The sequence below is a fragment of the Arvicola amphibius genome, chromosome 1 (assembly GCF_903992535.2).
Source record: "Arvicola amphibius chromosome 1, mArvAmp1.2, whole genome shotgun sequence".
Classification (NCBI taxonomy): Eukaryota; Metazoa; Chordata; class Mammalia; order Rodentia; family Cricetidae; genus Arvicola; species Arvicola amphibius.
In genome coordinates, this window is record NC_052047.1 from 151,867,172 (window position 1) to 151,893,495 (window position 26,324).

A 26,324-nucleotide genomic window follows, 5' to 3' on the forward strand; every position below is an offset into this window, starting at 1 on the left:
CTTCCTGGGGAGGATTTATTCTTGAAGGGGCGGCAGCCTTACAGGGGCAGGTACAGCGAATAGTCCGAGAGCGCCCAGCGGCGGGCCGGGCGGCCGGTGCGGCCGATCATGGGCAACTTCTGCACGTAGCGGGACGCCGGGCTGGGCCCGTAGGGCGCGGGGAAAGCAGTCTGGAAGAGACGCCCGCGGCAGCGCCGCCCGGCCTGACGCCCAGCGATGATAAAACGGAAGTGAGGGGCACCGCGGGGCGCAAAGCGGCTCTTCTGGAAGACGTCGCGCGTCCCGGTGCCAGGACCCTGCTGACGAGGAGCGCCCCGCGCCCGGTGCACGCGCGGCAGCGGCCTGCTCTCCGAGGCGGCAGAGGCGGTCGCGGGGCCCCCGCCGAGCGGGCTCTCGTCTCCCTGCGGGCTGACCACCGCGCTAGCGGTCAGCTGCGGCATTTTCCGCACCGAGTCCGGGGCGGCCACTGGCTCCTTCTTGTCTCCGGGTGGGCGCGGGACCGTGGGCGCGGGCTGGCCAGTGCCGAAGCGTGTGGCCAAGCTGTCACCGAAGAAAGCGTACAACTCTCGGTAGATTTCTGCCAGGGTCAAGGAAGAAGGGTCCTCTAACCGGGCGCCTCCTGGCGGCAAGGGAAGACCAGACCCAAAGCCTGGTTCGGCACCGCCTCCCGGGGAAGACTCTAGGAGAAGGCTGTCCCAAGGCAGGTCCTCGGCACGATGGCACCCTCTCCGGCCAAGGCCACCGCGAATGGGCTCTGCTGCCTGGGCTTTCATCTTCAGTAGTCGCTCTACGGCCACCTGTCAAAAAAAAAAAAAAAAAAAAAAAGCTAGAAGGTACCTGGGCCAGCAGGCATCCCAGTAAACCTGCTGAGCTGTAGTAAGGGGTAGCTGGGGCTGACCACTCACCAGAATAGCTCCATAGACTTTGTGCCCATCTGCTTTGACCTGGGCATTAGATACCGAATAGTCATCCAGCACGGCCTGCAAGTTTGTCCAGTAAGTGGGTAGATGTGGGTAGAGGACTCGTTCTACTGCCTAGAAGGGAAAAGGGAACGCAGTAAGCAACCTCGTTCCATATGCCCTCTTGAGTGTCCTTCCCCACAAAAGATGCTCTCAGATTGTTATCTCAGTCCTCAATTTCCCCATTGGGATATCCAACGTTTCTCTGGGATATGTAAAAGCTTTTGGTAGGCATGAGGATAAAGACATAAAAACACAGGCAATGTAAAAAGACTCATTACTGGCATTTACAGTAGGATAGTAAGACATAATTAAATCATTACAACATAGAAATTGTGATTCTTAGTGAATACAATCAGCAGGAAAGTGCTGTTCTTATTAGAGAAACAGGAGTGGAGTTCAGGCCACACACAAAAACAATCAAGAGACCTTGTTGAAATGACCTTGCTGGGAGCCCAGACTGGGCCTTGAATTCCTGAGAATTCCCTTTAGTTTCCCAAACTCTGGGATTAATACAGTGTACTACCACACATGGCTTTGATTATACACTTTTAAATACAATAGTTATCTGGGGGAAAGCAACAAAGACTAAACAAAATATTGATATTTGAGATGGGCTTTGACATGTAAGGTAGACATCGATCACTCATGCACAGAGCATGAACATTTGAAAATCCCGATCACCTACCTGTTAAATTTGTAGGAAAAGTTATTGACACAAATAGCAAGAATTTTTTTTTCTTCGAGACAGGGTTTCTGTAGCTTTGGAGCCAGTCCTGAAACTCACTCTGTAGACCAGGCTGGCCTTGAACTCACAGAGATCCACCGGCCTCTGCCTCCCAAATGCTGGGACTAAAAGTATGTGTCACTACCACCCAGCTGGAATTACATTTTAAATAACTATGAAAGACACTGAAATATCTTGCCAAAATTTACGGACATAAATATACACTCAGAAAAGTGATCTCAATCACATATTAAAAAAAAAGCAAGATTTTGAGGTGCAAGTATGTAACCCTATCATTCATAAGTCTGATTCCAAATTTGAGGTCAGCCTGGGCTTCACTTTAAATCCGTTTTGTATAAAAAACAGGCAGGCATGGTGGCTCACGCCTTTAATTGCAAGGGGGTGGGCTGGGAGGAGCAAAAGAAGCAATTAGGTCTCTGAGTTCATGAGGCTAGGAAATCCTATTTAGAAAAACCAGTAATAAGGGACTGGAGAGATGACTCAGCAATTAAGAGCACTGGCTGCTCTTCCAGAGGACCTGGGTTCAATTCCCAGCACCCACATGGCAGCTCACAACTGCAATTCCAGTTCCAAGGGGCAATGCCTTCACACAGACATGCAGGCAAAACACCAATGCACATAAATATTTTTAAAAAATAATTTTGTAAAAAGGCCAATAATAGTTTAAAAAAAAAAAGCATCAAGGGCCAACCAGGATGTTTCATCGCATCGAGGCATTTGCTGGACAAACCTAGTGACCTGAGTTCAATACCCTGAAACCAGGTAAAGTTGAAAGAGGGACCTGACTCTACAGAGTCATGGTCTCCTCTGACTTCCACACATGGCAAACATGTCCACACACACACATCATACGCTTATGCAATCATAATAATAAAGAGGTTTTTTTTTTTTTTTTTTTTTGAGACAGGGTTTCCCTGTAGTTTCTAGAGCCTGTCCTGGAACTAGCTCTTGTAGACCAGGCTAGCCTCGAACTCAGAGATCCGCCTGCCTCTGCCTCCCGAGTACTGGGATTAACAGCATGTGCCACCACCGCCCGGCTTAAGAGTTTTTTCAAAAGGAACTAAAATGGCCGGGTGGTGGCACATACCTTTAGTCCCAGCACTTGGGAGGCAGAGGCAGGCCGATTTCTGTGAGATTGAAGCCAGCCTGGTCTACAATGCTAGTTCTAGGACAGCTATGGCTATTATACAGAGAAACCCTGTCTCGGAAAAAAAAAACAAAAACAAAAAAAAAACAAACAAACAAAAAAAAATGGGCTGGAGACTGGAGAGATGGCTCAGAGGTTAAGAGCATTGCCTGCTCTTCCAAAGGTCCTGAGTTCAATTCCCAGCAACCACATGGTGGCTCACAACCATCTGTAATAGGGTCTGGTGCCCTCCACAGAATATTGTATACATAATAAATAAATAAATATTAAAAAAAAAAAAGGAGCTAAAATGTAGCTCCGTTAGTTGAGTGCTTGACTAACATGTTCTAAGCCCTAAGTTTGATCCCAGCACTCCATAAACTAGGTGTGATGGTAAATGCCTATAATCCTAAAATGGGAGCATTTAGAAGGTTCAAGATTATCTTCAGCTACAAAACAAATCTAAGGCCAACCTGGGATAAATCAGCAAATAAAAATTCAGTTTAAACCAATAGAAACTTTTGTTTCTTTCTCTTTTATTTCTTTGGTTTTTCAAGACAAGGGTTTCTCTGTGTAGCCCTGGCTGTCCTGCAACTCACTTTGTAGACCAGGCTGGCCTCGAACTCTGAGGCCTCTGCCTCTGCCTTCCTAATGTTGGGATTAAAGGAGTGCACCACCACTGCCTGGCAAAACTTCTGCTTCTTAAATTACGACTAAACTGAGTTTATCCTATGAATGTAAAGATATCTTACTAATAAAAATCTAGGTTGGGCATGTTGGTTCACACTTGTTAATGTTAGCACTTGGGGAGTTTGGGGTGGGAGGAATAAAGTTCCTGGCTATGGATCTGGGGAGATAGCTCAGTTGGTAAAAAGTTTACCACGGCGGCATGAGGATCTGAGTTCAGATTCACAGCATCCATGTAAAAAGAAACTAGGCTCAGCCATGCACATTTATAATTCTAGCTCTGTGGCTTGCTGGCATCTTGTCTAATAAGTTGGTGAGCTCCAGCTTCAATAACAGAAACCGTCCTGCATCTCATTAAAAAAGTTAAAGTACAGGCTCCAAAGCCACAGAGAAACCCTGTCTCGAAAAACCAAAAAAAAAAAAAAAAAAAAAAGTTAAAGTGGACAACAATTTGTAAAAGACACCTGACATAAACCTCTAGCCTCTCTCTATATATAAACATGTATATACCAAAGTTCAAAGTCAGCTTGAGACCCTTGTTTTAAGAAAACCAAACAAGATGTGGCACACAACTTTAAGCCACACACTTAGGAGGCAAAAGCAGATGGATTGCTCTCAGTTTCAGAACAGCCTGGTCTACAGAGCGAGTTCAAAGCTACAGAGAAATCCTTGTCTTGAAAAACAAAACAAAACAAAACCAAATTTTAAATATAAATAAACAAATAAGGGCCAAAGATACGATTCAGAGTAGAAGCACGCAGCTTCAAAATTCATGCAAAAAAGAAAAGAAAAGAAAAAAAAGAGCAGAAGCCCTTGCTGTGTGACCCTGGAAACCCAAGCAGAAGCCCTTGCTGTGTGATCCTGGAAACCCAAGCAGAAGCCCTTGCTGTGTGATCCTGGAAACCCAAGCAGAAGTCCTTGCTGTGTGACTCTGGAAACCCAAGCTTGATCCCAGAGACCAGGAAAGGCGAGGGAAGAGTCAGCTGCACAGAGCACCTACCATGTCCACACATAGCCCCTCCACCACAACAATAAAAGGACGAGAAGAAAGAACGGCACGTAAATGTAATCCCAGGACTAGAAGGAGAAGCAGGATTAGGAGTTTCAAGTCATATCCTCTGATCGCATATGAAGTTCCGCCTGGGTTAAATGAGAAACTGTCTCAAAACCCAAAAAGAATCAGCAGTGATAGTTTAAGGAAGTAGGTAGATCAAACACAAAAAGTGGCCGTCTTGAGCTGCCTCACCATGAGGTTTGTTGAGTCTGCCCACTTTTCTGGGGACCAAGGTGCAATTTTCCCTCTTTTCTTTTTTTTAATTTTCCCCCCACAAGAAAGGGTTTCTCTATGTAGCCCTGGCTATCCTGGATTTGCTTCTATAAACCAAGCAGTCCTTAAGACCTGCCTGCCTCTGCTGGGATTAAAGGTGGTGCCAAAACACCTTTTTGTTTGTTTGTTTGTTTGTTTTGTATCTAGCACTATTATTTTGAAATGCTGGCTAGAACATGCTTTTTCTGATCATTTGGACTTCCTTATTCTCTAAAACCCCTCCCTTACCATGTGACTACCTACCACTGTCAGTTTAGCTCAAGGGGGGATTTCTCTGTATTAATAGCCGTGGCTGCCGGGCGGTGGTGGCGCACGCCTTTAATCCCAGCACTCGGGAGGCAGAGGCAGGCGGATCTCTGTGAGTTCGAGGCCAGCCTGGTCTACAAGAGCTAGTTCCAGGACAGGCTCTAGAAACTACAGGGAAACCCTGTCTCGAAAAACCAAAAAAAAAAAAAAATAGCCGTGGCTATTTTGGAACTTGCTCCTTTAGACCAGGCTGGCCTTGAACTCACAGAGAGTGCTGGGTATAAGGGCATGAACCAGGCATGTTTTTTCTTCTTCATCTTCCACATCTGGGAAGCATCTGAGATTTCCAGCTGGCCTGCCCTAGGATATTTTCCTTTTAAACGCTAATAAAACTGTCCTTGATCTTAAAACACACACATACCAACTGTATTTCTTTTTTTTTGTTTTTTTTTTTTTTGGTTTTGTTTTGTTTTTTGTTTTTTTGAGACAGGGTTTCCCTGTAGTTTCTAGAACCTGTCCTGGAACTAGCTCTTGTAGACCAGGCTGGCCTTGAACTCAGAGATCCGCCTGCCTCTGCCTCCCGAGTGCTGGGATTAAAGGCGGGTGCCACCACCGCCCGGCTCAACTGTATTTCTATATACCAACAGGGACAGCCCCCTTGAAGCAGCACCACAGCAAGAAACTGGGAAGAAACAACAAAAGAGTGGAGGGAAGGGAGATGGGGGACACCTGCAAACTGTAAACAAGACCCAGAATCTGACAGCCAACACTGCAAAAATAAAGTGTGTTGGTTCTCCTTAGGGCAACCATGAAAGCACCTAAAAGACTGAGGAGATTAAAAAAAAAAAAGTAAATATGAAAATATGACATGGTCAAGAAGTATGGTGCTGTAAGCCGGGCAGTGGTGGCGCATGCCTTTAATCCCAGCACTCCAGACTCCAGAGGCAGAGGCAGGCGGGTCTCTGTGAGTTCGAGGCCAGCCTGGTCTACAAGAGTTAGTTCCAGGACAGGCTCCAAAGCTACAGAGAAACCCTGTCTCAAGGGGGAAAAAAAAAGCATGGTGCTTGAGGCAGGAGGATCACAAACTGAAGGCCAATATGGGCAACAAAACAAGCACTGTCTCCAACAAAAAACCCAAAGAGAAAAGCAGAGAGAAACAAAGAAAATGAGGGTATTTCCTAACATGGTGTTAGGGAATGAGCAGGAATTCATTAAAAACACAGGAGCATACTATAGAGACCACCAAGCAGGAGTTCTGAAAGGATGACACATTTACACAGTTAAGGTATACGATAAACCTGGCCCAAGGCAAGGTCTCAACACACAGCTGCATCAAACACACCACTTTTACAATAAAAATATACATGAATGCTATTTGTTTAACATACATGGCAACTGTCAAAGATGTGTGAGAAAAGCCAGGTCCTCACCTTCCAGCCCAGAGCATGCAGCCCTACCACAGCCCCATAGTGAGAACAGAGAGGCCGAACAGGGTCTGTCAGGACCTTCTGCAGGGATAGCAGAATCTGCTGATAGAGGCCACTTACAAGGTCCCCATGAGTCCTGTGGGAGCAATAGTCAGGAAAGGAAATGAGGTACCGCACACAATGACTTGAGCATTTGTAGGGCACTCTGGGACAGGCTGCCAGGTTTGACTGACTAAGTATCCAAGGGACAAAAGATGAATATCTTAGTATATTTGTACTGGACCATGATATGCCGGCTAGGGCTCTAAGGGAAGGGTCTATACTCAACATTCGATCTCAAAGCCAGAGGCTTCAGTTTCCTACCACAGCCCAACTGACTCTGTAAGCCATCCCATCCTCTATTCACTGCAAGCCCAGTGGCTACCAGAAGATGTGGCTGAGTAGAAGCGCAGCCCCATCCCGAAGAGTCCAGTGGTCATTCAAAGGGTTGATGGAGGCGGCCAGTGGCTCCAAGACGCAGTAGAGCACACTCCCCACCAGGGATCGGACATAGGGCCCCAAGCAGAGGTGTGGGTTCCGTATCAAGCTCCGTGCCACCTGCAGTAGTCGGTGTAGCTGCTCCAGGTCGTGGCTTACAGATTTGACCTGTTGGTAAAAGCGGGTGGCTTAGAAAGACACAGAGAGACAGGAGCCTGCCATTCTGACAGCATCTGCTATGAGCCCTAAGCACTGCAGGGCCATCTTCATTTGAAAACGGGTCACTTACCCCACTGACCACATACACAAAGTAAGGCAGGAGTGCAGCAATCTTGGAGTTTGTCTGCAGGTCCTGGAGGGCGACCTGAAAGGAACCACCCCAGTAAAAGAGAGCCACCATTCTGGTGGGTTAGCGCTACACCACGTGTTATCATGTTAAAGGTGCATCCCCGATGCAGGGATTCCATCAGTTTTAACCTATGGAAACCTACTGACACAGACAACAATACTATCTGTTAATAGAAAAAGGGAAAGCATGCCATCCATGAGTGACCAAGACACAAAGCAAGAGCTAAGGTTTTATTTCCCTTTGTTCTCTACTGAGACAGGGTCTTATAAAGTACCCATTAGCATGGCCTAAAACTTGCAATCTTCCTACCAGTGCTGAGATTACATGCCCACGACACCATGCCTGTTTCTGATATTTGTCTAACAATGTTGGGACTTCCAATCCAGGCCTTTGCACATGCTAATCAATGAAGCTAATCAATGCATGGCTAGCCCAGGAGCCAAGTTCTGAGGACAGAAATGGATGGTGACAATGTTTCTAGTTTTTTAAGTGAAATAGCAGCAGCCAGATGTGAAGGTGAGGATCGTGTCACACAGAAAAGTCACATGGTTGGGCAAACCACAGCCCTCCCTCATCTGACTGTGGACCAGAGAGAAAAGCCTCCGGGGATGTCCAGAGGCTAAAGAAGCAGCTCAGGGAGCAGTCCAGGAACTACGCTTGAGAGCAGGCCTGGATGGGCACCTGGAGGCACCTGACATGGACCTAAACTTCTCCTTTTCTTACCAAGTCCAGAAAAACAAATGCCTAGACGGGCATGGTGGCAAACACCTTTAGTCTCAGCACTAGGGAGATAGAGGCAGGTGGATCTCTGTGAGTTCGAGGCCAGCCTGGTCTACAAAGAGAGTTCCAGGACAGTGAAGACTTGTTACACAGAGAAACCCTGTCTCAAAAAACCAAAATAAAATAATTATTAAATAAATAAAGCAGGGCAGTGGTGGTGCGAGCCTTTAATCCCAGTTCTCAGGGAGCAGAGGAAGGCAGATCTCCATTAGTTAGAAACCAGCCTGGTCTACAAGAGCTAGTTCCAGGACAGTTACGACTGTTATATAGAGAAACCCTGCCTCAAAAAAAACAAAAATAGGGCTGGAGAGATGGCTCAGTGGTTAAGAGCATTGCCTGCTCTTCCAAAGGTCCTGAGTTCAATTCCTGGCAACCACATGGTGGCTCACAACCATCTGTAATGAGGTCTTGTGCCCTCTTCTGGCCTGCAGGCATACACACAGACAGAATATTGTATACATAATAAATAAATATTAAAAACAAACAAACAAATAAATAAAATGCCTCATTTGGCTCCAGATCAATAGACACTTCAAAAAATGGGAATCAGGAATGAAGGTGTGGGAATACAATCATTAAAAGCACCTGCTCTGCTGCCCACTGCCCAGGGAACAACGGTTTCTACTAGAGCATGAAGGAGTTAGGACTGGCATAGCAGGGGATCACACAGAGGACACATGCCACTAGAGCATGGGTTCCAGCACAGCAAGCAGTTCCTCTACAGAGGACAGGAACCAGACAACTGACAGTCATGGGGACTTAACACTCTGACTCTACGCCTTCACTGTTTCACCTTCGTCAGCTGCGCATCGTCCCCCAGGACAGCCCGTGTGACTTGCTGGTAGTACTTGAGAAGGTCATCTGTCAGTGAAGACACTGCGCTGGGCACTGTGACGAGATAAGAAGGAAGTGGTCACAGGTGAAGGGACAGCCTTCTCAAGGCTTCCTCAACCTGCCACCCCCACCCACATGGGACCCAATCAAGCAGAAGGTGCAGGCACACCAGCTGTTCCCAGTGCACTCTGATTAGGCAGGCTCCACTTGTCTCAGCTCTATCTACTCCCACCCACCCTCTGCCACACAGATTCCTGCTCAGTTCTAAAGCTCCGATTGCGACTGCGTATGACTCAGGCTCACTGAAGCTCTGCTCAGTGTACCCTGGAAGTGAGGCACTTCTTGGGAACCTCAGAATACAGCACAGACTTCTGTCTTGGCCTCTAACATACATTATGGGTGCTAATAGGTCTGGGTCCTGCCTCTGGTCAAACGCATGTGTTCCTTTAGAACATGGCAGGCATCTGGAAATGCTTGGCAGATGCAGACCAAAAGGTACAGATGCCCATCACTCCTACAGAGTTCTTCAGGACAGCCCATTCTCCACACTGCCATTTACCTGATCCCTGAGGTGCAAGGTTTCCTTTGCCATCCAGATAGGAGACATGAACTAAAATTAGGGGAAAGAGATGGATGTCAGTTGGGATTCTGCCCCTCCAAATTCCACCCTTCCTAAAAGTTGGCCCATCAGCACAACTCAGACCATCCAGTTCCTGTCCCAAGCCCAAGAAGGACCCTAGCAGCCACCTCTGACTGCTGTCTCTGCACAGCCCTTGGGGATGTTGGTAGCCAATGCCAGCTCCACGAGGTTCACTTCTCGGTCTTCTGGAAAGTAGAGCTCACCCTCTCTTGCAGGGCGCAAGGGCAGTGCCTCCTGGGACCCATAGCCACACACAGCCTGAGGAGAAAGAAGATTAGCAACCAGAGTCAATCCAGTGAAGGAACAAGAGCCGGCCAGGATGGGGCGCTCCTGATCGAGGCAGAAAGCCTATGCTGGAGGACAGTCCCTAGGTCCCAGGACATAGAGAAGCCTGGGGTTCAGAGCTGCCTATAGCTCACCAGGTACAAGGGCTGGATGTTACCTTCCTCTTTTAACTGTAAGGGTTCTATACCCTACTAAGGTGTCAGTCCCTCTCACTCACAGCCAAACAACTCTACCCAGAACTACACCAACACAGGTTAATACCCCATGTTTCTTCGGGCTGTTTCCTTACCCAGCATGCCTTTTTATTTCTGGAGTACTTCAAGCTCAATTTCCTCAGCACTCTTTTAAGGCCTGGCTCAAACTCTGTCTCTTTAACGAATCATTCCCCACTGTCCAGGATCCCAGGGGCCTTTCCATTCTTTCAGAACTCACATTGCTTTGGTCTGGGTCCAGCACCTGACCTATTGCACTGTGTGTTTGTCTCCATGTCTCACAACACTGCCAGCCCTGATCTCAACAGGGGTGAGGTAGCCGCAGGCCACCTGAGCCCTCTGTGGCCGTACTCCACTCACCTCCACACTGCTCCACCGGAGAGCCCTGTTGAAATCCTCTACTGTCAGCTTCCTCCGCTTGGTGTGCTTCATGAACTGAGAGCTATTCTGGGAGGAGATGAACAGAAGCCAGAGTCAGGGAGCAGGTGCAGGAGCCCCCAAAGGAAATGCCTTAGATTGAACAAAGAGGACCCCACACCAGCAATCAGGAAGTCTGGTTTCTCCAGCTCAGCCTTTGCAAAACTTTCTCTCACCACGACCCAGCTGTGTGCCTTAGTGTCTCCTGTGCAGAGTGTCGCTATCTATCCACTCTGCCTAGGCGGCAGGACACTGTAAAGAAGTGCCAAAAGAAAGTGCTCAGATAGTGTTTTCTTTTCTTTTTTTCTTTTTCTAAGATTTTATTTATTTATTATGTATACACTTTTCTGACTCCATGTATGCCTGCAGGCCCGAAGAGGATGCCAGATCTCATTGCAGATGGTTGTGAGCCACCATGTGGTTGCTGGGAATTGAACTCAGGACCTCTGGAAGAGCAGTCAGTGCTCTTAACCACTAAGCCATTTCTCCAGCCCCTAGTGTTTTCTTCTCTAGATGACTAACTGGCTAGAAAACGTTTTGTTCATTTGTCTTCTGTTTTTGTTTTTCAAGACAGTGTTTCTCTGTGTAGCCCTGGCTGTCCTGGAATTCACTCTGTAGACCAAGGTGACTTCCAACTCAGAAATCCACCTGCTTCTGCCTCCTGAAACATGATTCTAATTAGTCTAACATACACCATCACTGCCTGGCTTAGATAAGGACTCTTTAAAAGATCTAGACTATCTCCTAACCTCAAAACACAAGGTACCTAAAATATGTTCGTTGAAGCAGCCAGCGTGGGAGGGGGTGACAGGGAAGAACAAAGGGAGAAGGGCTGAGGAGAGCTGAAAGCAGCACCTGTGTGGCCTCTCGGAGACGGTAGCACACATCTTCAGCCAACAGAGCTGCCACCTCGTCACTCAGCTCCAGCCCTGTGCTCTCTGCCATGAGTCGAACTGACTCCCGAGGGATCTCCACAAACCTCCGCTCTTCTCTCTCCGACATGGTCTCAGTGGAGCTGGAAGTGGAAACAAAAGGAAGGGTTAAAAACTGTCCATTATTGCCGGGTGGTGGTGGCGCACGCTTTTAATCCCAGCACTCGGGAGGCAGAGGCAGGCGGATCTCTGTGAGTTCGAGGCCAGCCTGGTCTACAAGAGCTAGTTCCAGGACAGGCTCTAAAAAAGCTGCAGAGAAACCCTGTCTTGAAAAAAAAAAAAAACAAAAAAAACAAACAACAACAACAAAAAACCTGTCCATTATCTCTAAGAGTCCCTCTCTCATCCGTGCCTGCTCCTCTTGCTCTACAATCCACAAACAGGGAGTTTAGAGGCTCAACAAGGCCAGGTCCAAGATGATCCACCCAGACAAGCTCCCAGGACTCCAGCAAAGATTCATCATTCTTCATCTCTAAAACCAATGGGCAATGCATGTAGCCCCCATCACTCTCCTCCCAGTCCCCACCCGACCCCGTTGCTTTTGGAAAAAAGAACAAAACTGGCCCAAGCTGGAAAGGCTGCACACAGGCTGTCTGCAAAACATCCTACTACCTTTCATGTGCTTATTTCAGGACCTCAGTCCATTCTGTTTCTTCTTTGCGTCACTCCCCCTTCTTTGTTCTCCTCCCTAAATCTCTTTAACTGAGTGATCCATCACCTATTCCCTTCGCATCAATGTTCAAATGTCACTTGCTCAGGTTGTGTAAATATCCCCGTCATTTGTCCTTAAAGCAGTTCTGAGGCAGGAGCACGGATAGTTCCAAGTCCACCATAACTATGAAATGAGTTCAAGGTTACCCAAACAACTCAGACTATCTCAAAATAAAAGGAAGGCTGGAGTTGAAGTAATGGTGCACACCTTTAATCCCAGCATTCAGGAGGTAGAGGCAGGAAGATCTCTGAGTTTGAGGCCAGCCTGGTCCACAGCCAGAACAAATTCTAGGGACAGTCAGGGTTACAGAGAAACCCTGTCTCAAGAAAAATATAAAAAAATTTAAAAAGAAGGTTGAAGATATAGCTCAGTGGCAGAGCCTTAGCGTTAAACAGTCTGTATCTACACAGTTTCACAACTTTGTGGGTATGTGTTTGCAGAGTTCACACCAGAAGACAACCTTAGTTATCACTCCTCCTGAGGAGCTGCCCACTTTGTTTTTTGAGACAGGGTCTCTCCCTGGAACCTGAGGCCCACAGATTAGCAGGCTGGCAGGCCACCCACCTTGGCTTGCACAGGGCTGGGTTACAAGCTCACTACACATGGCTTTTTACCATCATTCCCACTCTTTATGAGGGGGTGCTGTGGGCCAGAATGTGGTCCCCAGCAGACTGAGCTGCACACCAGCAAAGACCATGGTCTGTATGCTCACCTTTGCAGCCCAAGCATCCAGCAGCAATGTCAGCACATACTCTGCCCTCATTAACACTTGCTGAAAAAAAAGAAAAAACAGTTATTCTTCACTGCTTTTTCTGTTTGGTTGGCTCTTTGAGTCAGGGTTTCCTCTGTATCTTTGGAGCCTGTTCTGGAAGCAGCTCTTGTAGACCAGGCTGGCCTCAAACTCATAGAGATCTGCCTGCCTTTGCCTCCCCAGTACTGGGATTAAAGGTGTACACCACCACTCCGGGCATTTAAAGATTTATTTTTATGTATATTGGTGTTTTGCCTGCATATATGTCTGTGTGAGGGTGCCAGATTTCCTAAAGCTGGAGTTACAGACAGTTGTGAGCTGCAGTGTCTGAGTGCTGGGGACTGAACCCGGGTCCTGGGGAAGAGCAGACAGTGCTCTTAACCACCGAGCCATCTCTCCAGCACAGCTATTTTTTTAAGCACATAAATGTGGCTTCCAGCTAGCATCACTCTATGACCTCATTCTAACCTATATATCTAATGTCTAGCAATGAGATATATACAGTATACATTTTGTTCATTTCACAAAGTCACAAAAGCCATATCTCAGAGAGATTACCTGGATTGTCCAACGCCAACCAGTAGGCATTGAGTAATTAAATGGCAGGGGCTCAAATCTTTGTAGAAAAATAACTCAGAATACTATATTTACAAGAAGCAGGCTTGTGTTTGAACTAGGCCTGGCTTAGTAGCCCAAGGATTTGGAGTCCCACAATTAGATGCACCACTGGATGAATATGCTTCAGTTTTCCCATCTCTAAAATGGGAGCACTCAGTATTGGGTATGTGGAAAACCAGGAGGGAGTTACTCTATTATGTCCCCCTATTGGGACCTCACAAAGTCCAGTCTGTGACCAGGGTCTCCCACTCCTCAGTCTCCTGTCCTGCACATCCTCAGTTCCAAGTCCCTCTGCCCAGAAAGCGTGGGAGCCGACCTCCTAGGACCTCAGAGTAGCGCATCCTCCAATCCACCTTACCTCATCCCAGATCCGGAGGGCGTGGGGTGGAGTGGGAAGGTCAAGGGTTACGGAACTTGTGTCACGTGCTCGATGAAGAGGGCGGCCCCCGCCGGCTCCCAGGCTGGTGAGCAGCCCACCGCGGGACGCGAAGCCCTGGACCCCAGCAAGGCCTGCTCACCTGCAGACTCCGGCGCTGCGAGGGCGCCTGCCGAAGAGGCGGCGGCAGCTTCTACTCACCGGCTCGGGCTAATTCCCTCTCTCGGAGCCCAGACTCCGCCCTCAAAACGCGGAGCCAATCGGTGGCCTCCTCCTGAGTTTCCCGCCCACCAATGGGCGTCCCGCCTCAAGATTGGTCAGTGTGAATGAGCGCTGAAGGCACTAAGCCGTCGTTGGTCACGTGGGTGGCGCTTCTTAAAGCGACAGCTCTTGGTTGGCTACTAGATAGTGTGCCCTGGTTTACATAGTTCCCAGAGAGATAGCCTTCTTCGTCCCGGGCCTTGAGCCTGCTATTGCAGACTTTTTCGGATCAGAGTAAACCTTTAGGCTTTTGGTGCCTGACTTAGCTTTCCTCTCTCTATTATCCCTCCAATAATACCTCCATCCCTCCAATAATACCTCCAACAGCAACTGCTACAGGAACAGATGGGATTCACAGTCGCTGTTCCCTGTGGACAGAAGAGACTTCTGGCCGGGTGTGATGGTACACATCTTCAATCTCAGCGCTGAGGAAGCAGAAGCAGGAGCATTTTTATGAGTTTGAGGCCAGTCTGATTTACACAGTGAGTCTGAAGCCAGCCCAGAGGAACATCATGAGAAGGAAAAACCCAAAGAGGGTACAGCCAGGCCTTGGTGGCGCACGCCTTTAATCCCAGCACTTGGGAGGCAGCCATAGGCAGATCTCTGTGAGTTCAAAGCCAGCCTATTTCATAGCGTGAGTTCCAGGATAGTCAGAAATAAATAAATAAATGAAAATAAAGATGGTACTTTGGCTGGGCCAGACACTTCCAATAATCCCTGGATTCTGCTCATTGGGCTCATGTCCCCATTCTCCTGACTCGTGCCTTATCGTCCATATTATAGGCTACAACTCATACACTGCGCTAACAGCTCTTTCCTAAACTCCTGCTGGGACAGTTCCTGTGTGTTCTCTCTTCAATGTCCCCACCCTTCACCCCCTTCCCTTTGGGAAAAGATCTTACGATGCTCTTTCGCCTTGCCAGGAACTCATTATGTAGACCATGCTGTCCCCCAGCAATCCTTCTCACAAGTCCCCCCAAAAGTAAAACGTATAGGTTTGTTTCCGCGTACTTGGTTCGTCAGCAAGTCTCAATTGATAAACAGTGAATTTCACCCAGCAAACCACCCCACTCCAAGTAAAAGAGGAAATGGTGATGAGACAGGATTACCAATTTCAAACCTGTAAAGGAAGAGTTGGAGGTTAACTTTATCCGTTCTCAAAACAGAGACAGTTGCCTACTTACTGGTCTTCACTGCTGAACCAGCCCACAGTAATTGTAATTTCTCCCACACCCAATCTCTCCCTTCCTCCCTCTCTTCCTTCCTCCTTCCTCCCTCCCTCCCCCCCCCCCCCCCATCTCTGTGTCATTGTCCTGGCATTCCGGACACTCTCACTCTTTCTCTGAAGACCATTTCCACCCCTGAATTCGCAGCAGTTTGCAAACCTCTATTGCTAAACCAGCCAGGTTTTTTTTGTTTTTGTTTTTGTTTTCAGTTTTGTTCGAGACAGGGTTTCTCTGTAGCTTTGGAGCCTGTCCTGGAACTAGCTCTTGTAGACCAGGCTGGCCTCGAACTCAGAGATCCACCTGCCTCTGCCTCCAGAGTGCTGGGATTAAAGGCGTGCGCCACCACTGCCAGGTCCAGGTTTTTGTTTTTGCTTTTGTTTGTTTGTTTGATTTTGAGTGTGGGGGGTGGTTTTTTGAGACAGGGATTCTTTGTATTGTAGCCCTAGCTGTCCTGGACCTCCTTTGAACTCAGAGAGTTCTGCCTGCCTCTATCCTGCCCCCAGGCTGGGGGTCAAAGGTGTGCCACCACACCCAGCCAGCCAGCTTTTTTCTAAAAACGGTATAGCCCTCTTTCTTCTTCCTGAACATCATCTCCCAGCAGCTGCAGAGACTTAGTTTGCCCGCCCTGCTGTTTTTCTCCCAAACTTTAATGAAAGAAAGCATCCAGCAAAGTTAAAGGTTAAATTTTATTTCATCCCAAAACAGTAGAAGTTTTAAAAACTTGTGTATGTGAGTGGAAGGCAGAGTGCATGCACATGGGGGTCAGTTTACTTTCCAGACTTGGTCCTCTTCTACCTTGCTTTTGAGGCAGGATCTTGTTTCTAGGCGATGAAGTCCAAGCTAACTAGTCCCAAGCTTCTGGGTGGCCAGTCTCACCTCTCTTCTCACTGTAAGTGTGCTAGGATTTCAGCTACTGGCCCTTACACCCAACTTTATTAGTGTTTTTTTTATTGGGGGGATTGGTTTTTTAAAACAGGGTGTTACTATGTACATGTCTGTCCTAGAATTCACTGTGTAAACCAGGCTGGCCTTAAACTCATAGGCCTGTTTCTGCCTCTGGAGTGCTGGAATCAAAAGTGTGTGCCACCACACCCCATTCCAGTTTCTGAACTTTTAAAAGAAATTGCCGGGTGGTGGTGATTAATCCCTGCACCCTGGAGGCAGAGGTAGGCGGATCTCTGTGAGTTCCATTCTAGCCAGGTCTACAAAGTGAGTCTAGGACAGGCAAGGCTATACAGAGAAGCCTTATTTCAAAAAACAAACAAACAAACGAAAAGTTTGGTTTTTTTTTTTTTAAGAATCTTTATGTGTGCATACACTTGCCAGTCAGAGGACAACTTGCAGGAGTTGGGTTCCCATCACAGCAAGGAGGGACCAAAAATTGAACTCAGGACGTCAGGCAATGAATTATTTTCCTTATTTCACCATCGTCTCAGGCCCTGGTAAAGTACTTGTCTACTACTTGTGGGACATAAACTGGGCGACGTGATACACACCTGTAATGCTGGCACTTGGGAGGCGAGAGTGAGGGAATCACAAGTTCAGTATTATCCTCAGCTACATATCAAGTTTAAGGCTCACCTGAGATATAGGAGCCCCAAGAAAGTAAAATAATCCCAGCACTCGGGAAACAGAGACAGGTGGATCTTTATGAGTTCGAGGCCAGCCTGGTCTACAAGAGCTAGTTCCAGGACAGGCTCCAAAGCTACAGAGAAACCCTGTCTCAAAAAAAAAAAAAAAAAAAAGTAAAATAAATTTTATTTATTTAATGCAGTTCAGGTGATCAAACTTGCATCTGCTAGACAAAAATGTTCTACCACTAAGTTACATCCTCAGCACTTTACTAAAGAATTTTTTTAAAAAATTTAAGTTTTATTTTTTCATGAGTGTTTTGCCTGCATGTATGTCTGTGCACCATGTGTGTACCTGGTACCTGAGGAAGTGAGAAGAGGGCATCAGATCCCTGGGACTGGAGCTATGTCAACATGTGAGTGCTGAGAACAAACAAAGCTGGAAGAGCAAGTACTCTCAACTGATGAGCCGTCTCTCCAACCCCAAGATTTACTTACCGCTATTTTTCTTTGTGTATAGATGTGTGCACATGAGTGGAGACTGTGCTCCAGGAAGCCAGAGGAGTCAGATCCCAGGGAAATGGTAACAGGTGTCGTGAGCAGGCAACATGGTGTTGGTGATTGACTCAAGTCCTGTGCAAGAGCAAGAGCTCTTAAGCACGGAGCCATCTCTCTGTCCCTTGTTTTTTAATTCTAGAAGAAACTCCTGCATGAGAACCTGGACAGACACACTCACCCCTCTTCCTTTCAGGGCTCAATACTGCTGCTTGGGAAAGAAAATCCTCTGGAACCAAGCTGTGAAAGCCAGATGGATGGAACTGGGGTTGCCATGGCAACTCCACCTTAAGCTACTGACCCTGCTGAGTCTCTCCCAGTTACATTGACTTGCAGTGTGGTTTCCATGCTTGAACACCGAAGGGTCTGTCCATCTATGAAGTCCTTAGTTTATCAGTTCATTAGCACTGGGCTGGGCTGCTGGCCGATACTGCTCACATTTGTAAGTCTAAACGACTATTGACAACTTGAAGGCAGGAGAGGGAGGAGGAAGGCCCAAACCTGTCAGGGCAATATCATATCTAGTGAAGCTCTATATATGCTCCCAACTGGAGTAGAAGCAAGAGCTCAGGATGGCAGCAATGAGATCCACATTACCATAGGAAAAGAGTAGGCTACTGTGAATGCCATCTGGGATGGATCACTGCTGAGCCATTCCGTCCTCAGAACAAAGCTACCTTGGCATTAAAGTGGGTCTGAGCTCAGGGTAAGGGTCCTGCTCCTTCTGAGAAACCATTAACTTTAACAAGCCCTGGCTACACTTTATCTTAGGGCATCCTGGTATCATAGAGAATTCCACCCTTTAATGACCAGATGTATTCCACAAGTCTGACCTCTGATAGCACATTCCTCCCCTTGAGACAGATGACCAGTCCCAAAAGCAGGCATCCCGTACTGTAAGTCAGTCCTCGGGGCTATATCGTGTCACCTAACCAAGTAAGAGCCCCCACAGGTAGGTGTCCCAGCTGATCAGGCCTAAGAAATTTCCATTAAACCCTGTAAAGAGCTTTTCATCCCTCCCTCCCCAGTTAACATTACGGACACATTGTGTCAGATGCAATCCTTGATTTCCCCCACCCCAGCTTTGGTGGCATCTCTCATTAAATCCTCCGTTTCTATTAGTCTGGTCTTTGATGAATTCATTCAGTCACTGTCATTGGCCTGCCAATATGGTCCCCAGCACCGAAGCATTTTCCCACTCCCCAATACCTAGCCCTGGAAAGAATAAATTGCTTTATTTCAACCAGGTGGTGCTGGCAGCAGCAGCAAACACCTTTAATCCCAGCATTTGGGAGGCAAAGGCAGGCAGATCTCTGAGTTCAGGATCAGCCTGGTCTACAGAGTAAGTTCAAGAACAGCCAAGGCCACACAAGAGAAATCATTTCTCCAAAAACCAAAAGGAAAAAAAAAATTGCTTTATTTTAAACACTTGCCAGGCATGGTGGTGTATTTATGTAATTACAACCTTTGGAGCATGGGCAAGAGAATCTGTTCAAGGCCAGCCTGGGTTCTAATGTGAGATCCTATCTCAAGACCAAAAATCCATAGTTCCATTATATCATTAGCTGTGTGCCCTTAGACATTATATCATTAGCTGTGTGCCCTTAAGACACATTAGTTCACCTCTCCGATCAGTTTCACCAGGTTGTAAAGCAAGGTAAGTCTCTATCATAGAATTGTGAAATAATGTGTTGAAGGAATTTGTATCCTTGTGCACAAAGCACTTTATGACTCTCCCGGGTCAGTTCAGGAGGTGCTAACTTCAATGGGGTGCAGAAATGGCTCAGGAGAAGGCACTTACTACTCTACCCAAACATGCATGTCAGTGGTTCACAACCACCTCCAACTTCAGCTCCAGGGGAGTCCTACATCTTGGGCCTTGCTGCAGGCACCTGCACTCTTGCATACACACATGCATAAATATATGGATAATAAAATATTTAAAATGACAAAACAATTTGACATTCTAACTTTTAGACTTCCCTAGCACTGATCAAAGTCAGACACAGTAGCAGATGCCTTTAATCTCAGCACTCAGAAGACAAAAACAGGCAAATCTCCAAGTTCCAAGCCAATCAGAACTATACAGTGAGACCTGCCTCTGCCTCCCAAGTGCTGGGATTAAAGGTGTGTACCACCACTGTTTGGCTATGAACCTACAATTCTATAAAAATTTTAAATAAAAAAGAAAAAAAAAAATAAGAAAAAAAAAATTTTAAATAAGAACATCTGTCTTGGGGCTGGAGAGATGGCTCGGTGGTTAAGAGCATTGCCTGCTCTTCCAAAGGTCCTGAGTTCAATTCCCGGCAACCACATGGTGGCTCACAACCATCTGTAATGAGGTCTGGTGCCCTCTTCTGGCCTGCAGACATATACACAGACAGAATATTGCACACATAATAAATAAATATTAAAAAAGAACATCTGTCTTAATAATTAATACACACACATATAGTTTGGGGTTTTTTTTTTTTTGAGTCACAGTTTCTCTGTGTACCTTTGGAGCCTGGCACTTGCTCTGTAGACCAGGCTGGCTTTGAACTCAGAGATCCACCTGTTTCTGCCTCCCGATTGTTGGGATTAAAGATGTGCACCACCACAGCCTGCTTTTGCTTTTTTGGTTTTTCGAGACAGGGTTTCTCTGTAGCTTTGGAGCCTGTCCTGGAGCTAGCTCTTGTAGACCAGGTTGGCCTCGAACTCAGAGATCCACCTGCCTCTGCCTTCCAAGTGCTGGGATTAAAGGCGTGCGCTACCGCCACCTGGCTACTACCACCTGGTTTAACAATTTTTTAAAAATATTTTTTATGGTCTATTTAACTTTATTTTATATGCATTGGTGTGAAGGTGTCAGAACCCCTACATCTGGATCTTCAGATAGTTGTGAGCTGCCGGGCGATGGTGGCGCACGCCTTTAATCCCAGCACTCGGGAGGCAGAGGCAGGCGGATCTCTGTGAGTTCGAGACCAGCCTGGTCTACAAGAGCTAGTTCCAGGACAGGCTCCAAAGCCACAGAGAAACCCTGTCTCGAAAAACCAAAAAAAAAAAAAAAAAAAAAAAAAAAAACCAGATAGTTGTGAGCTGCCAAGTGAGTGCTGGGAATTGAACCCGGGGTCCTCTGGAAGAGCAGTCAGTGCTCTTAACCACTGAGCTATCTCTCCAGCCCCTAATAATTTTTTTTTACTCTAATTTTATGTACATTGGTGTTTTGCCTGCATGTACGTCTAAGGGTGTCAGATCCCCTGGAACAAGAGGTATAAACAGTTGAGAGCTGCCATGTAGGTGCAGGGTGCCCTTAATCCCTGATCCTTCTCTCTAGCCGTTGTTTTGTTTTCTTTTGAGGCAGAATCTCACTATATAAAGTGGACAGACGCCCAGTTCCAATTAAGAACATTTTAGATATAAAGCAGAACATGAAGGGTGGCAAGAAACTACAGAACCTTGGTCCAGGAGTTGTGATAGACAAGGGAAAGGGAAAAGGGAACCATATTGTGGTGCCTTTCTCTTGCCGTGTTCTGACCTCATTCTGGATGCTTCAGCTCTCTATTAATTTACTTACTTTTTTATTGTTATTGTTGTTATTATTGAGACAAGGTATCACTGTGTAGCCTTAGCTGGCCTAGAACTCTTCTTGACCTGATTGTCTCTGCCTCCCTAGAGCTGATATTGAAGAAATGAGTCACCACACCAAGTAGCATCAGCTCTTTAATTTCTGAACCTCAACACAACACTGGGACCATATTATGTAAGATGCAATCTTTGAGCAGCTGGATTCACAGCCCTTAAAATAAGCCAGTAATGATCTTGTACACCTGTAGTCCTTACACCTGGAATTCAAAGACAGCCTCGGATACACAGTGGTTCAAGGTTAGCACAGGTTTGAGAACCCATCTCTAAAGCAAATAAATAACAACAATACTAAAGCTCTTATTCCGACCAAGAGAAGACAACAATTCCATGAGAACCAAAGACCTTTTATGGTTAGAACACAGAGTAAAAAGTCTTGAGAACACAGCTCAGCTGGAAGAAGTACCCACAGCCTTCTGTGGACAAGAGACCTTCTTTGCCTCCATAACAGTGGCCAGACTGAACCTCTAGACAATGTACCAAGCAGGAAAGTCACATTCTCTAAATCAGGACCAAACAAGGCTGGAGGCTCCCTTACTCAGCTCACGAGTCCTATGATAAATCAGGGAAAACATATAAGTTAGACACCAAGCTCTCTGTCAGCCAAAACCATCCACTTCCCACCCCAAGGACATATGTCTTGGACTTCCAAAAGAATAGGATGAGAACTTACACGTCTTTGAGACATTAAATCCTACAGTTGCCCCCTCTCCTGTACACCCCTTCTTCAGAGAATAGAACCAGAACCCATGTCAGACACTCACCCAAGTAATCGTCCATCAGAGAGCCAATAGCAAACTGTAGGAAGAACGGTAAAAAGGGAGGTGAGGCCAAGGCACAAGAATATCTTCTACCCACCTGCCCCCCACTTCAGGCTATCATCAATCCCCCTTTTCAGGGAAAAATAGCACAGAAATAGTAATTAAAAAAAAAAAAAGAAAGAAAGAAAACAAGAAACCAATAGCTCTCAGTTGGGAATGACAGTACTGACTTATTTATAATCCAACCATTTGAAAAGCTGAGGCAGGAGGATTATGAGTTCCAGGCCAGTTCGGGCTATATCAACAAGACACTACCTCAAAAATAAAATTAACCAAATAGCTCCAGGCCTGCCCCGTAAAGGCAAGAAGTCAGGCAAGAGACTCACAATGTCATTCTTGTCCACACGTGTCCCCACAATCTTCAGGCGGATCTCATCGTCCTGTTGAATCACAATGTCCTGTGGAGGGAGAACCATGTACTCAGGCGTACTCAGGCCCACAGTCTCAGCGCGTCCGACTCTCTTCCCTCACTCACCTCAGTCTCAGCACGTCCTACTCTCTTCCCTCACTCACCTCACAATCTCAGTGCGTCCGACTCTCTTCCCTCACTCACCTCATCCATTGTCTTGTAACAAGGTGGGTTGGAGTTCGGGTCAAACTCCATCTCCGATGGGATGGACTAGAAGGAAAAGGAAATTAACATGAAGATTAGCACTTCAAATGGCTTTGTCAAGAGACGATAGTCAGGACTATGTCTCCTTGGACCCCACCCAGTATACTGACTTACATGTCTAGAGATGAAGCAAGACATAGGCCCAATTTCTGTGAAAAGTCCAACCTAGGAGGAAAATGAATGATCACACTTCAAAGGCTTTCAGGGACTAATTTTCTCACCTTTAGCTGATGTCTAATCATATTATTCATGTTTCCTAACATCGTAGGAATTTGTAGCATTTATTTTCATTTCTCTTTCACACTGCAATCTTTCATTTCTTTATGTAACAAGTCTTTTTCTGTCCTGCCAGACAGCTCCCAAATAATGTCACAGACACTTATTATTAATTATGAAAGCTTAGTCTTAGCTTAAGCTTGTTTTGTTTTTCAAGACAGAGTTTCTCTGTATAACAGTCCTGGTTGGTCTGGAATGCACTTTTAGACTAGGCTGGCCTTGAACTCACAGAGATCTGCGTGCCTCTGCCTGATTCTGCCTCCTGAGTGCTGGGATTTAAGGTGTGCACAGAAAGAAAGGAAGGAAGGAAGGAAGGAAGGAAGGAAGGAAGGAAGGAAGGAAGGAAGGAAGGAAGGAAGGAGAGAGAAAGGAAGAAAAGAAAGGAAGAAAGGAAAGGAAGAAAGGAAAGGAAGAAAGGAAAGGAAGAAAGATGTGTACCACCACGACCTTGACGCTTAGGCTTGTTTTTAACTAGCTCTTATGACTTAAATTAACTCATTTTTATTAACCTACATTTTACCATATAACTCTTTACCTTTCTTTCGTTCTGTATGTCCGACTCCCTCCATGTCTCCTTAGTGTCTGGCTGGCATAATTTGATTGCCTACATCCTCCTCCTCCTCCTCTTCCTCTCTCTCCCCAGAAATCCCACCTATCCTCCCTGCCTACCTTTTGGCCATTCAGCTTTTTATTACACCAATCACAGCAATGCATCTTCACAGTATACAAATGTTCCACAACATCTTTACATGTTTTTTATTTTTTCATTATTTTTATGTGTGTGAATATTCTGCCTGCTTGCAGTGCCCATGAAGGGGAGAAAAAGTTGTTGGATTCTGTGGAATTAGAGTTACAGAAGATTGTGAGCCATAATGTGGGTGGTGGAAATCAAACCCAGGTCTTCTAGAAGAGCAACCAGTGCTCTAAACCACTAAGCTATAATCCTTAGCTTTCAAAAACTTTTATGTTTAAGACATAAACATTAAGGGTATCACTAATTTGAACTAGCTAACCTTGCATTTACTTTATAGCCCAGGCAGGCCTTGAATTTGTGATCCCTGTCTCAGCCTCCCAAATAGGGAGGATTACAGGTTTATGTTACTAAGACTGAATTTACAAGGGTACCAGGGATCAGAACTCAAGTCCTCATGCTTGCACAGGAAACACTTTGCCCACTGAACAATATCCCAGATTCCCACTTTGTCTGAGACAGAGTCTCAACTCTATAGCCCTATAGCCCACGTCGGGTTAAAACCTGCAGAGGCGGAGGCAGGCGGATTGCTGAGTTCAAGGCCAGCCTGGTCTACAAAGTGAGCGGCAGGAAAGCCAAGGCTCTAGAGAAACCCTGCCTCAATAAATAAATCTTAATAACGCCAGGCAGTGGTGGCACACGCCTTTAATCCCAGCACTCAGGAGAGGCAGGCGGATCTCTGTGAGTTTGAGGCCAGCCTGGTCTGGAAGAGCTAGTTCCAGGACAGGCTCCAAAGCTACAGAGAAACCCTGTCTCGAAAAAAAAAAAAAAAAATCTTAATAACAACAACAAAAGATTTAAGACAATCAGTAAGTGAACTGGGGACTGACTACCCCACAACCTATCTATGAATGCTCTTACCTTGTTAACCTGAGTGACCACAGCATCCACCACCTCACCTTTAAAGGGCCGGAAAACAATAGCCTTGTACTTAACTGGATAAAGAACAAAACCTCGGCCTGGCTGGATCACACCAGCACCAATATTGTCGATGGTGGTGACAGCAATTACAAAGCCGTACCTGCGAGAGGAATGAAACAGCAGAGCTACTGTGTGTGAAGATCCTCTAACAACCCATCAGCAGCATGAGTCTGTGTGTCTGTGTATGTGAAGATCCTCTAACAACCATCAGCAGCATGAATCTGTGTGTCTGTGTATGTGTGATGGAACTTCTGCTCTGGGAGCTCAATGGCCAAGATCAGTATGTGTAAGAGCAAATGATGCTCTCATATTTGTACAATAAATGTTCAAGAAGGCTGACATATCCCTATTATCTCAGCACTAATTGGTCAGGGTCGGAGGCCAGGCTGAGACAACATGGTGAGACAGGTGTTTCAAAAAACTACAAACAGGGATGGACTGGAGAGATGGCTCGGCAGTTAAGAGCTCAGCTCTTCAGAGTTCAATTCCCAGCAACCATATGGTGGCTTACAGCCATCTACAATGGAATCTGGTGCCCTTTTCTGGCACGCAGGCAGAACACTACATAATAAATAAATACAAACGAGCTGTGGCGATGACACAAGCCTCTAATTCCAGCACTGAGAGGCAGGCAGATCTCTTGAGTCGGAGGAGGCCAGCCTGGTCTACACAATGAAGCTACCTCAAAAACCAAAAACATTTGCATAACTATCTGAGCTCACATAAAGGATGGAAATTTGGTTACCCAACTCTGCAGAGGGCCCAAAGCAGGCAAAAACTGGCTACCACGGGCGCCTGGATGGGTGAAAGGGCTCCTCAGAATGAGTGACATGCCCGTTGAGAAGTTGGGTAGGGGTTCCAGGCTAGAGTCATTGTGCGTGCATCCAGCAGACGATAGGTGAGAGCGAAACTTACTTCCCGGTGCAGGTCCCCTCCACCTCGGTGAAGAGCTTCTGCTTCACCGTGTTAAGTAAATTGGGACCGAAGTAGCGTGGGTGCAGCAGAATCTCGTGCTCTAGGGAAATCTGCAGACAAAGTGGGATGGAGACTCAGTCAGCCGCATTGAGAATAAGGGGCGACTAGTCAGCCCTTCCCGGTCTCCTGGCTCCTCCTGCCCCGGCCCTCTCCTCCATCCCGCGTCCAACTCACGTGATAAAACATTTTCTGCAGAAGTTTGGAGCTCAGAGTCCCGAAATCGGCAGGCAGCAGCCTCTCCGGAAACACTTGCAGATGTCCCGCCCATATGTCCCAGCCACTTCCGCGGTTCTGATGAAGCCTAACGTCATGGACGGATCCACGAAGCCCCGCCCCTCAAGCCTGCGCATTTGGCGCTCAGACTTCCCACTTACATAAAGCAAGTTCCAGGACAGCTAGGACTACACAGAGAAACTCTACCGAAAAATCAAACCAAACCAAACCTACCAACAAACAAAAAGATAGCTTACTATAGACCTAGCTTGATGCCGTACCCCCTTAAGCCCGGCAGAGGCAGACATATCTGTGAGTTCGAGGCTACCCTAGTGTTAAATAGTGAGTTCTAGGAAAATCAGGACTGTGTGTGTAAACCCTGTCTCATAAAACAAAAACTAAAAAATAGTTAATTGTTAAAGAAAGCTGAAACAAAGTGCATAGAAAAGCAAAAGGTCCAGGACAGCCAAAGCTACACGGCAAAATGCATTTGGTGCATTCATTGAGCAAATATTTGAAGACTGCTTTATTTCCTTGTTTGTTTTGAGATAGGAGTTTTTCTATGTAACAACTTTGATTGTCCTGGAACCTACTTTGTACACCAAATTGAGTGT

General features: G+C 46.6%; 2 protein-coding genes across 5 annotated transcripts; both read right to left on the reverse strand.

Annotated features, from left to right (window-relative positions):
* Nucleotide 1: 1 nt before the first annotated feature.
* Taf6l (TATA-box binding protein associated factor 6 like) lies at nucleotides 2-15,389 on the reverse strand. Of its 4 annotated transcripts, none has more exons than XM_038323095.1 (13): nucleotides 15,176-15,389; nucleotides 14,483-14,589; nucleotides 12,871-12,930; nucleotides 11,370-11,529; nucleotides 10,458-10,544; nucleotides 9,708-9,858; nucleotides 9,520-9,570; nucleotides 8,920-9,014; nucleotides 7,287-7,361; nucleotides 6,945-7,165; nucleotides 6,524-6,656; nucleotides 906-1,034; nucleotides 2-797 (listed from the first exon to the last, which is right to left on the reverse strand). In XM_038323095.1, the coding sequence occupies exons 3-13, from the start codon at nucleotides 12,885-12,887 to the stop codon at nucleotides 39-41; spliced, it is 1,878 nt and encodes a 625-aa protein (XP_038179023.1). In that variant the 5' UTR covers nucleotides 12,888-12,930; nucleotides 14,483-14,589; nucleotides 15,176-15,389; the 3' UTR covers nucleotides 2-38. The 4 variants fall into 4 exon arrangements, with proteins under 4 accessions (XP_038179023.1, XP_038179033.1, XP_038179049.1 ...); XM_038323105.1 differs by having other exon boundaries at nucleotides 15,349-15,382; XM_038323121.1 differs by having other exon boundaries at nucleotides 15,285-15,366.
* Nucleotides 15,390-21,466: 6,077 nt separating this feature from the next.
* On the reverse strand, nucleotides 21,467-25,798 carry Polr2g (RNA polymerase II subunit G). Its single transcript, XM_038337424.1, has 8 exons — nucleotides 25,672-25,798; nucleotides 25,438-25,547; nucleotides 24,463-24,622; nucleotides 22,689-22,739; nucleotides 22,515-22,580; nucleotides 22,288-22,359; nucleotides 21,905-21,938; nucleotides 21,467-21,692 (listed from the first exon to the last, which is right to left on the reverse strand). The coding sequence occupies exons 1-8, from the start codon at nucleotides 25,681-25,683 to the stop codon at nucleotides 21,679-21,681; spliced, it is 519 nt and encodes a 172-aa protein (XP_038193352.1). The 5' UTR covers nucleotides 25,684-25,798; the 3' UTR covers nucleotides 21,467-21,678.
* Nucleotides 25,799-26,324: the final 526 nt, after the last annotated feature.